This window comes from Squalius cephalus, assembly GCF_949319135.1.
Source record: "Squalius cephalus genome assembly, chromosome: 6".
NCBI classification, from domain to species: domain Eukaryota; kingdom Metazoa; phylum Chordata; class Actinopteri; order Cypriniformes; family Leuciscidae; genus Squalius; species Squalius cephalus.
Window position 1 is genome coordinate 41,305,467 of NC_137127.1, and position 13,429 is coordinate 41,318,895.

Here is a 13,429-nt window from a genome sequence, read left to right on the forward strand (position 1 = left end):
GTACAAGCTAAACACAGCTGGTAAAGCTGGTTGACCAAGGTAGTCTTGCAGGTGTCGACATTAGCATCCAAAAACACTACATACTGTGTTGACTAGAAATGTTTTTTACTACAAGAATAATGACTGTTAAGTGCCATCAGAGCTCAATTAGTCTAGCACATTTACCTGTCAAGTTAAAGAGGACCTATTAAGCTTTTTACATTTTCAACTTTTCTTTAGTGTGTAATGTTGCTGTTTGAGTATGAACTCTGCAGAGTTACAAAGGACAAGGTCCACTCCACAGGGAGTTATTCTTTAAATCAGTAAGCCTGAGCTCCCAGAAATGCCTAGATGGTAGTCTTGAGTTGTCCTCCAGGAACATACATGTTACGATAACATGGAGAGGGGGCAAGGAAGGTAGGCAGAGGTGTGGAACTAAGTGCAGGCATATTTAATACTAAAAGCAAAACAAGAACAGAGAATACAAAAGGCAGGAGAACAAGAAAACAAGAAACCAAAATACAAGAACACACATGAATACTGAAATATGAGAAACTGAAAACTAGATAACAAGACTTAGGTGCAAATGATGAGGGAGTAATGAGGGGAACCAAAATGACTACAAACTAGAAACAGGAAATAAACCAAATTCAAACTTAAAAGTCCAAATGAGAGACATTACAGTCACAATATTCTGCATTTAAATAATAATCACAACAAAGACATATGCAAAAAAAGGGGCGAGGCCTGGCTGAGTTGCGTTAATAGTGTGTTGAAGCTCGTGGTTATGGTGAGGGGCGTGACATTTCCGAAATGCGTTCAAAGTGGTTGACCAATCACAACCAACTGATCCAGCCGACCGATTTAGAGCACACAGCGCTTTTCATAAAGATAGGAAATAAAAGTTACGGACAGACAGGGAAGAGAGGTGCTGCAACAATGTAAAATATGTGAAAAATATTTTTTTTTAACATTCAAGCATGACAACCTATTCTAGCAGACCCTTAAAAAAAAATAAAAAAAAATAAAAGGACATAGTCTGGCCTTTTAGATTGAAACGTGGTCCAAAGCGCTAAACAGAAAAGGCATATTCAAGTCATTGCTCAACTCCTATTAGTATTTGAACCACTCTCTATGAGGTCAAACTTTTAAAGTCAGTAAGAAGTAAAAGCAGAACTCATTCGCCCCAGTGTGATGAGAACACAGATCAGAGAGAGTGAGTTTGTAAGTGCTCAGCGTGAGAGTGGGTGAATTGGCATGGGATTGTGTGATTCAGCCTCATTCGCACCTTCACTCCTGTAGTCCTCCTGTGAGCTGAGGGCTGAGTATCTGTATCTGGAGAACGGAGGCCAGTCTTGGCTAGGCGATCCCACTCCGTAGTTGTTCCTTAACCTCATCCTGGAGCTCATTGAGGATGACGATGAACTGTCTGCCTTCATCCTCAGCACTGCAGCGTATGAGATGGGTCTCGCGGCAACGGCTCTAGCAAAATCTGAAAATAAAACGGAGAGAGCTGTTACACCTAACAATTTTGATTCACAATGCCAGGCTCTAAGATAGATTTTCATGTATCACTATTAGTACTGCTCATGTTTAGAGTTATGGATTTGAACAACCCCCCAAACCTTCATACAATGATGTGTGTGTGAATGCAATCAGACTTACAGTACATTAGTAACTTATCTAGTTGCTAATCGTACAAAACAAACTGCAGTCAGGGACAACTGAAATTACCAGCCATTTTAAAATATTGACATTGTTTTATTGCTTTTCTATGGAAGCTTGTTTCTGCCACAGAATAAAACATTTTAAAAGATATTTGCGACTTTTTATCTCACAATTGCGAGATATAAAGTCAGAATTGCGTGATATAAAGTCGCAATTGCGTGTTATAAAGTGAGAATTGTGAGATATAAACTCGCAATTCTGAGGAAAAAAGCCAGTCTTTTTTTATGTGTTTATATCTAACATATAAAACTGTGGACTGTGTTTATATCTCACAATTCTGAGAGTTTATGTCTCACAATTGCGAGTTTATATCTCAATAATTCTGACTTTATAACACGCAATTGCGACTTTATATCACACAATTCTGACTTAGCTTCCATACTTCATGTCACTCGAGTACACTACCTTTCAAAAGTTTATGGTTGGTAAGATTTTTCAATGTTTTTGAAAGTCTCTAATGCTCACCAAGGCTGCATTTATTTAATGAAAAAAAAAAAAGAAAAAATAAATTACCGAAAAATATTAAAAATTAAATTCTACAATTATTTATTTCTGTGATGGGAAAGCAGAATTTTCACAGCCATTACTCCAGTCTTCAGTGTCACATGATCCTTCAGAAATACGGTGTGCTGATTTGGTGCTCAGGACACATTTATTATTATTATTATTATTATTATTAATGTTGAAAACTGTTCTGCTTCTTAAAAAAATGTTGTGGAAACTGATGGATTTTTGTTTTCTTTGATTAATATAAACCTCAAAAGAACAGCATTTATATGCAATCTTTTGTAACGTTATAAAAGTATTTCTCATCACTTTTGATCAATTTAATGCGTCCTTGGTGTATACAAGTATAAAAAAAATCGTACTGACACTGAACTTTTGAATCATAATACACTGTTTGGAGGATAAAAAAATAATAACATCTCATTGTGATACACAAGGTACAAGTAAGGCTGACAGTCTGACACCTTGTTTTCCTGTTGTAGGTTTTTTTTTCTTATCATGAGAAAATTAGAGTTGCAAAATATTGTCAGGAAATTGTTGCCACGTTCTATTGCAAACGCCACTCACACAGAGAGAAATTAATTTAGATAGCAAATCCTTGATTATTATTCACCCAGAGGAAACACAGAGCTAATTATATTTATGTTATATCATGTCAATCATTGCTGTGGATTTACAATTGCTACAAATGATTCTAAATTGCCCATTTGTGTTTAAAATGGTGCCAAAAGAGGAAGGACTTATTGAATATCTTAATTAAAGAGTCATTATACACCTGCTGAAATCTCCCTTTTCTGCTGTTGGCAATTAGAACTTCAACAAAGTGACTAAGCTCCAGCACATCAAGCCGTCTGACTAAACTCACAGATGCGATGCTCACTAATGAGGACAACCCAACAAATGACAACTTAAATGCTTCATTCTTCCCGTGGCACGGAATCGTTTATAGAACGTCTCGCCCGGAGAGAGGGTAAGTAACCTCTAGAAATTAAAGCCGCCCCAAAACGTAAATCTGTATTTGTGTAGAGAGGCACTCGAGGAAAAAGTGAGCTGACATTTATGAGGTCCTAATTAAAGACAGCCCTTTTAATACTTGCTAAATGTGACATTTGCTGTCCAGTGCCTTCAGAATATAGCTTCAAAGCTAGAGACTGTTTTGACTGCCAAGGAGAATAAGAAATACACCCAGGGCTCCTATATATTTCTCCCATAGAAAAATAACAAATAAAATTTAGTCTCAAATCTGCATGCATTCTCATTCAGACAGAAAATCAAGCAAAAAAAAAAAAAAGAAAAAGAAAAAGAAAGTCACTCTCAGCTTCCAGATGCTTTAAGAAGAGAGAGAGAAAACTGATCCAAAAATGGAAGACAGGTGTCTAGACAGCTGCCTACACAGAAATCAACAGAATTTATATAAAATAAATATAGGGAGTTACTGAATTTGATGGATGGAAAGATGAATAGATGGATGGCTGGGTGAATGCTTGATGGACAGATGAGCGGGAGAGAAGCGGCGAGAATTGTGTGAAAGTGATGGGTGGGAGAGGGAGGAGTAGAGGAATCCAGACAGGCAGATCCAGCTCTTTATATCCATGTGAAAGAGGATGTTACTATGTTGGGAGCTTTAAATCGGGATCATGTGAAACGTACGTGATTAAACATTCATGGGATACCTTTGAAAACTTCAACAGAAGCCCCTTGCATGTAGCATTGTGTAAGACATTCAGTTTTACTGTTTACTGGTGGTTTGTTATGGAATTTGAACATTTTAAGTTCTACTTAAATTTAATCTTTGAAGTCAAAGCCATTTTTAAGTATGGGGAGACTTTGCCTTTTCAGGTTCTGAGCAAAACATACTGCCTTGGGATGACTAAGAAGAGAGCAAAAAAATAATAACATTGTGAAAAAAAATTGGGATTTGAACGAACTAAGCTCGTACAGCGAGCTTACGGCAGAAAACTGTGGCACAGTCACTCCTGTTGTGAGGACTGAGTGAATGTGGAAGAATATGTGTGCGTTCCCATTACAATTGTATGCAAAACTTTTGTGATATTTTCTAAATGTCGATAAACTACTGCAAAATTACAGCGTTTCCATTAACCATTAAAGGAGAACTCCGGTCAATTTTAACATTGAGCTCATTTTTTTTGTAAATTTGGAGTGCTGTCAGTACAGAGAACAACACAAAAATTGGTGTTGCCTACACAGTGTTATCCTCTTTTTAAAATTTGCACCCTGTTGACTTCAATGGGGCAAGTTTTAAACCTGCTTTTAGCCTCTTAACATCCTTGATGTGTCATTACAAGTGCCCAGCCATGTGAGTGATTCCTTCAGAGTGAACACGGGTGAATCTGACTGCAGTAGATGTGAAAGATATGAATAAAAATGTTATTTAAGCCAGCGCACATACCTGTATTTACATCCTGTTTTCGGTTGAAGTCCACAGTAGTCGATTGTCGAGTTCGGGCGCATGATCGTACGTACTAAACCTATGCGCGTGAACTCGACAATCGACTACTGTGGACTTCAACCGAAAACAGGATGTAAATACAGGTATGTGCGCTGGCTGAATAAACATCATTTTTATTCATATCTTTCACATCTACTGCAGTCAGATTCACCCGCGTTCACTCTAAAGGAATCACTCACATGACCTGTGCACTTGTAATGACACATCAAGGATGTTAAGAGGCTAAAAGCAGGTTTAAAACTTGCCCCATTGAAGTCAACAGGGTGCAAATTTTAAAAAGAGGATAACACGATGTAGGCAACACTGATTTTTGTCGTTGTTCTCTGTACTGACAGCACTCCAAATTTACAAAAAAATTAGCTCAATGTTAAAATTGAGTTAAAAGTCACAGGTGGTTGCAGGAAGGCAAAAGATGAAGATTAAGTTCCAGCACAAAGTTACTAAAGAAGATACAACGAATAACCAAACAGGCAGGGCAACACACACTAACGCAATGCAGACCTAACAGAGAATGAATGTGAGGGACCAATTTATAGCAAACACAAACAAAGATGATTAATAGGACACAGCTGACACAAATGAACTAATAATGATGAGAGGGAAAACTGAACAAAGGAGAATGAGGATGATGAGAATGAAAACAAACTAAAAGTCCATCATAATGAAACTAAACTGAATATAATGGTGACACCAATGTTAAGCGACTAAAACGTTATTTTTTCTTCTCGCGATAAGTCATTCCAAAAACCGTGGCAACGGATGTTGGTAGGTTTACATATATCCCAGCTACCGCACATGCCATTATTTTTAATCGAAGGAGACGTAGGCGTGTTATCCAAGCATTAATGGCAAGGAAAGCCCCTTATACTTGGGAGCGGCACATATGAGGTGTTGGGTGTTTCTCCCTCATATCTGCTTCAAGGTCTTGATATGTGGCATCTTCAATTGTGGCATTTCTTTGTTGTTTAGATTCCCCTATTCCTGCAATTATTTTGTCTTTTATGAGTTTAATAAAGAACTGTCTCGTCTTCTGGCCAAACATACCGCATCATCTTTAAAAAATGATCGACTTTTACATACGCCAGGTGAACTGTAGGGATGTCCCGATCCGATCCACGGCATCGGTATCGTGCCGATACTGGCCCAAAACGCTAGATCGGATATCGGAGGGGAGAAAAAAAATTATCCGATACCTATGATCCGATACCCATTAGCAGCTAGGGGTGGAACGGTATGTATTCGTACTGAACGTACGTTCGGTGCATGGATTTACACAGAGAATACACGGTATAAAAATAAATAAATCTCGCGTGCACATTAATTAATGTAATACGGAACTAACGTTACTGTTAGATACGCGCATATGCGGGTTCTTTAGTGACACCTAATCTGTAGCCCGCCTTAGCTCTGAACGCGCGTCTATATCGCTTCAAACGCTCACTTTATCATTATACGCGCGCGGCGCGTCCTATTCGCTTTGGACGCGCGAATGGATTCAAACTGTTCAAGCATCGAACTAGACGCGATAGACGCAAATTTGACGCTCTATTCGCGTTTGGACGCAGCAAAATTAACAGGCTGCGATGTCAAGATTGCAATGCTGGAGTGTGTGTGTGTCAGAGAGAGAGAGAGGCACGGGCGCGATCGAACAGTGGAAACATAAAAACATACTCCGTCATTTTCATACAGGACATCATTAAAACTGCAAAAAGTGTTTAGCCTACTTATATTTGTGTAAAACACAACATTGTGCTTTTGTCAAACTGTCAACTCTTGTCAAACTGTAACTGTCACCCAACCAAAATCACACACACACACACACACACACACGCTGTTTAAAAGCAAAAATTATCTCATCTTTTGGACATTCATCATTGCATTGGTTTTCATTTCTTGTCCTAAAACAGAGCACTAATCTGTTTATTTTTAAGTTACACATTCTACATTGAATAAAAAATAAAATCAAATGTGTTTTTAAAAGTAGTATTATTTTATACAGAAATAAATTATTTATAATTCAGATGAGAATAAAGTTAAGGTTAATTAAAATTAAGGAAACAAATATATTGATCTGAAATATAGCAAATTAAGCAAATTAAATTCATTCAGGTTATACATATCTCAAGGTCTTTTGAATAAAGGCTGGCAGTCTTTCATTATCAACTGTTGTTGTGGACTATATACTGGAGAAGTATTTGTTCTCCATTTGAGTGAGATGTTTTTATGTGGCTAATTGAGCAAAGTGCTTCCATTATATTTTATTATTATTAGTATTAGTTCAAGAATAAAATAAAAATATCGGATTGATATCGGTATCGGCAAATAGCCAAAGCTGCGGCATCGGTATCGGTATCGGAAGTGAAAAAGTGGTATCGGGACATCCCTAGTGAACTGTAAATGCGGAAAAAAAACTGTTTACATTGCAGTTTTGCAAAATATTCCTCTTTGACTGAAAAACCACCTCATGCGAGCATAAAAAAGTTTTTGCGAAATTTACGTCTCTATTGGCCACATTTTTAATTTGCAGGTTAATGGAAATGCGGCTACTATATTAAACTGTTATAAGGGAAGCCTTATTCAGACTGGACTAGCTTTCTTGGAGGACATTAGATACATTTTTGTTTCACAGACATAAATTGCGATTTGGATCCCGTCCAAATCTGCCAAGTCTGTTTTTCTCTAAATTGCCAACTGTTTTTCGGCCTAACCCTAACGCTTCTCCATGTGTGAATTTTTTCCTACCTAAACTATCGTTTGCGCACCAATCTTCCACATGCTGTACCTTTCAGTATGGATGGTTTCCGACAAAAATAAATAAATAAATAAATAAAGGAGAACCAAATCGCAGAAACTGCTAAGACTGGTCATGTTAACATCAATGTCAGGTAAGATTTCTCTGCTCAGTGCTCACTTCCGTGGGTTTATTATAAGCAGCCACTTCCATAAAGTCATGTGAAGTTTATTAAAAATTTTTTTTAAATGACCACTAAATATTTCATTAAAAGACATATACAACACATGGGATGCAATATTATAAGTGTAATATAACTGATACTGATACTAATAAATGACTCCGGGCCATTGAATTATAAGAAAATAATGCACACCGAGCGTGTAACACTTTGTGTCGTGGCCACATTACCACCTCAGATGAGCAATTTTTTTTTTTTTTTTCAATAATTCAATGGCCCATAGTCAATTATTTCTTACATAACCAAGAAAAACGTTTTAAAAAGATTTACAAAAAACTGCACATTTTGAACATTCAGATATAATGGTGCCCAATCCGGTTCCTGAAGGTCTACCTTCCTGCCAAGTTCATTTCCAATCAAACAAACCCAAACCAGGGCTGCATTTCCCCAAAGCATTGTTTCCACAATGGTCTCAGCGATCAGCTTGGCTCATGATGCTTTTGAGAAATACATCCCAGAAAATGAAGACCTTAAGGGACTGCAGACAGGTGCTGTGGAGCAAGGTTGGAACTGAACTCTGCAGGAGTTCCAAGCGATCAGAACCTGAGGTCTCACAGATCATGTTTATCAAGGTTTGTGTACCCAACAGAGTTAGTTTTACTCTTATTGTTAGTTGTTTTCTTGTTTAAAGAACATCTATCCTACATTCTCCTATAGCAACATCACTATAAAGGTTCAAGTTTCTAAACACTAAATAGGTAGAGCTGACAACACATACTTGTATCTTATCTTCGATACGCATTGGCATTGATTCTTGAGTCTCTGGAACTCCCAAAGGATATTCCTTTATTTGGAGTTTTGAGGATGGTTGTTGAGGGTGCAGTCTAATATGTTGGTCCAAAATCTTCTATAGGTGTTGAACTGGGTGAGATCTGGTGACTGCAAATGCCATAGCCTATGATTCACCTCATTTTCTTACTCATCAAATCATTCAATGACCCCATTATGCCCTATGAATGAAGGCATTGTTTACTCCCACCAGGATTAAAATGTTTCATCATAGGATAAAGGTGATCACAACAGCTGTGCATTGATTTGCAGTGACCCTTCCCTTTGAGGGGAAAAGTGGACTCAAACCATGCCAGCAAACTGCCCTCCACAACATACTGTAACAGAGCCACCGGACCTCCAGAATTAAGCTTCATTTTTCAACCATGTGTCACCATTTGTCAAAAAATATTTTTCATGACATGACCCCATTAAAACCCACCCGATCTCATGAAAGTGCGTATCTATAGCACGAATTGTATTTATCATGCAATTTATATGCAATTTATTTTATTTTTTTACATGCATATGATACGCAGTTTTCGCGTGCATATGATACGCACTTTATGGCATGTAATACACACATACTCCACACCACTAATCTTACCCAAGGGGTTTACAGTGCGAATCATATGCACGTAAAAACTGTTTTGTTGCGTATAAATTGCACGATAAATACAATTCGTGCTATAGATTTTCATGATCTCGTGTAAAAGCATAGAGCTGAATACCATTTTCACAATAGATTTAAATAAACAAGAACACATTGAGAAACACACAGAGAAGGAGTTGAGGAGACATAAAGAGATCTAAATGACTTAAATACATTTATATTATACTACATTTAGCAGACACTTTTATCCAAAATGACTTTCAAAAGAGAAACATCACAAGCAAAAACTGGCTTTGTGAATTCAGCAATATTGAGAGTCTTTACAATAAACTGGATATTATTTTTTATTTTTTTAAAGTAAGACTGTCAACTGATAAAATATGAATCCAAATTAATCAACGGAATCAATTGAAGCACATCAGATTATCATAATTAATGGGATTGGTAATGTTTTTGTTTTTTGAAAAAGAGGTCAGAGATCACAGATTCTATCCGACCTAAAAAGACTGTATTATCCATTTCAACCACTAGCTGTCAATATTACTGCAAAAAAATGTAAATGTAAAATGTCAAAATGCTCCACAGAGCTCCATCCGGCTGTTTTTGAAAACACGCGTTCAATGCGAACAGCCCTTTAAACAAGCAAAAACATGCTTTTCATTAAGGTGATATTTCAAGCTTAAAATTCTTGTTTACTGGTCAGGGGGTATGGTTAATTGTAATATTTTAACACATTGTGCCATATCTTGCACCCAGCGCAATTGACTTTGTACACCGACACATGTATCATTCCTATTTTGCACCCGACGCACAGCGGACTTTTCCCTCGACAGATGCACGCCGGTAAATTAGGGAATGAACTTGCGCTCCCGGGGGAGGTTCAGTGAAAAGAGGAGGCGTGTTCCGGTGCAAACGTTCCCCGGTGCTATTATGCAGTTCCAGAAAACAATTCCGCCACAGACCAGGAAAAACCTAGTCTAAAGTCAGTGGCGCGTTTTCAGTGGCGCGTTCAGATGCTATTTTAAAGGTATAGCGGAGGATTTTCCCGAATTTTAGAAAAGAACCGCCCTCTCCCACTTTTTGAAAAAATGCACATGCGCAACACTCTACCTGCTCCCGAGAGGGAACGCCTATTAAACGTGTGCACGAGAGAGCAAATTGAGATGTTTACCGTGTCTACGCGGTGCGTGACTTGTGCCAGGGCTAGCATCGCTAATCATAGCTTACATTAACTTTTACTAGCAGTAATTTTAAATGGATTTCTCCAAATAGCATGCCAAACTTTACCTGTCGAGTAGAAACTTCGCGACTGAGGCATCAGTGGGAAGCCCAACCTGTGTTTTGAGCGCACGCCATCATGTGAATGAATCTCCCAAAACACTCTGGTCTTGTTTCTATCTTCTGCGGCCTTTCTCTTCTTCTCATACACCTCATAGAATTTTTTTCTCTTGTGACCCTCAGCCATTTTCAAAAGAATGTCTGAAACCGTAGCTCACCACACATATACACCTGAAAGTGCGCATGCGCAGAAAGCGAAAACTACCTAGGGATGAGCACGTACGGCGGCCTTACGTAAACATATCACCAGAATGATTGACACTTAGGAGGACCAATAGTCTTGATGACCTTCCGGAAAAAGAAAATCCTCCGCTATACCTTTAAGGGCGCATACTTGGCCATAATGTAGCGTGTGCATACACTTTGCTTCTCTCATCTACACAGACGCAGCAGTTCCCATTTTTTCAAACCATACATTATTACAAGGAAAAATATTCCACATGAGGGAAATCATTGTGCTGTCCATGAAGATGTGAAAAAATAGGCATGAATCTAGCTTACACATTTACCCAAATTTTATACGCCTGTTTAACCGAAGCTAATTTGGTTGGGTTTCTCCCATCCCCATACAATGTCACTTCTCTGTCTTTTACGGCCCTGACGAGAACGTCGGTCTCCTCGGCTGTGAACTTCTCCTGGCGTGCGCCTGGCAAATCCGCCGTTATAATAGCAATCCGCCATGGAACAAGCGCTCCTGCTTTTAAAGGGAATGTGAGATGACGCTCTGATTGGTTTATTTCACGTTACGCCCAAACCACACCTATGAGTAATGCAGCTACTTCAGACCAACCCATTTTAGATTTGCCCACAAAGTTACTTACGTTTCGCATTTGATACTTGCGTTTCAGATCGTTAAAGGGATAGTTCACCCAAAAATGAAAATTCTGTCAGTAATTACTCACCCTCATGTTGTTCCAACCCCGTAAGACATTCGTTCATCTTCGGAACACAAATTAAGATATTTTTGATTAAATCTGAGAGTTGTCTAACTCCTCCATAGGCTTCTAAGGGACTGAAACTTGCTGGCCCAGAAAATGTATTAAAGACATCGTTAATATAGTCCAAGTGACTCCAGTGGCTCGATTTAAGTTTATAAAGCAACGAGAATACTTTTTGTGCGCAAAAACAAACAAAAATAACGACTTTATTCCACTTTTCATTTCCTTCTCTCTGGGCCTCGGGTCTTTTCACATAGTGTTTAAGCGTAGCGCGTCTGTGTTGCACGTCACCACGTAGGCTCACTATTGGTGAGGTACAACACAGACGCGCTACGCTTAAACACTACGTGAAAAGACCCGAGGCCCAGAGAGAAGGAAATGAAAAGTGGAATAAAGTCGTTATTTTTGTTTGTTTTTGCGCACAAAAAGTATTCTCGTCGCTTTATAAACTTAAGATCGAGCCACTGGAGTCACTTGGACTATATTAACGATGTCTTTAATACATTTTCTGGGCCAGCAAGTTTCAGTCCCTTAGAAGCCTATGGAGGAGTTAGACAACTCTCAGATTTAATCAAAAATATCTTAATTTGTGTTCCGAAGATGAACGAATGTCTTACGGGGTTGGAACAACATGAGGGTGAGTAATTGCTGACAGAATTTTCATTTTTGGGTGAACTATCCCTTTAAAATAGGGCCCAAAGTTTTTTAGAATACTAAATTAACTAAACATCTAAAAAAGTACACAGCAGTTTTAAATCCAAAGCTCACCCCGGAAATAACATTGCCGAAAGCCGTGCAAACTGCAAGGATGAAAACCAGTCAAGTTGTAACTGACATAACTGTGTTGACACAGACAGACGTTCATTGGCACAGACATCTTGAGACATCAAAGAGGCGTAAATCAAGATGATATTTCAAGAAAATCTGAAGGTAGTCATGTGTCTTTTCCCTTACCAAGTAAAGTGAAACTAAAAAGACTAAAAAAGAAAGAGAATAACATAATAAATTTACTTGTGATTGATTTCATAGTTAGTTTATTTAATACATTTATAAATTTAGAGGTTTTTACTGAAATCATTAAGTTTAACCCTATAAAACCTAATGAATCACATTTTATACAATATTTAGATTTTTTTCAAAGATCTCTAAACTATCAACATGATACAAAACGGCTCTGAAAAAAAACTTTTGTACACAATCTACTACATGCCTTCTGTCGTCTGATTGATAGTTTGTACTTTTTTAGCAAGTAAAAAGCCTTATAGTATAATTCTAAAAATGTCCCCCTTCAGCACGTGGTGCATGTTTCATTTTGCTGTGAAATCTTTACTGATTTTCATAAAGTAAACATAAGAATAACATTCATTTTGTAAGTGATATTTCAAGATGAACACTTGCTGGACTAATGCGATTTACTTCATTATTAATACTGTTAATGTGAGTATCAAATATGATACATCAGGCTTTTGAGGAATGTTTATTTGCACATCTCCCATCATTGTATTGCATAGCATTATATGTTTTGTTCCCCCACAGAGCTTTGATCATAAACTAAGCATTAAATATCATCTTACTAAGATATATTATTTGGAGATATAGACTGACAACTGATATTTACATGCATTTGTATGTAAGCGGTCTGATACTGCTATAACTATCTCACTGCTTGCATATTTTTGCTACAGTTTGAGGCTCTGAATATTTTTTTCATCCTCCATGTTTTCCTATATATATATATATATGTGTATAAAAGCCTGATGTGTCAAATATGATAGTAAATAAAATATCAGTGTATTATGCAAACATTAATATTTTATCTAAACGTTTTTTTTCTTTTTTTAAACATTTTTTTGTGTGAAATATTCTTTCATAGGTTAGGGTGAATTTACAGTTTTTTTTTTTTTTTTTTTTTTTACTGGGTTAATACATATGGTTGGAGGTTTAGATCATTGCCAGATTATCTCAGGAACATAAATATATCGCTGCCTTACAAACACTGCATGACATCTGGCCTTCTGAGGAGCGAATGTGGGAAATCTAGAATGACTGCCACTTCTTCAGACACTTGCACCTCCTTTTCACAACTACTGGTGAATTACATTTCCCTTCTAAGGTG

At 37.6% G+C, this 13,429-nt stretch overlaps 1 protein-coding gene across 4 annotated transcripts in view; it reads right to left on the reverse strand.

Annotated features, from left to right (window-relative positions):
- The window catches only part of cntn5 (contactin 5), a 303,188-nt gene that overhangs the window by 134,515 nt on the left and 155,244 nt on the right, over positions 1–13,429 (reverse strand). For all 4 annotated transcript variants that reach the window (XM_079874344.1, XM_079874343.1, XM_079874345.1 and 1 more), the window contains one exon: positions 1,268–1,471. In XM_079874344.1, the coding sequence (XP_079730470.1) occupies positions 1,268–1,471 (204 nt within the window). The remainder of the gene's footprint in view (positions 1–1,267; positions 1,472–13,429) is intronic.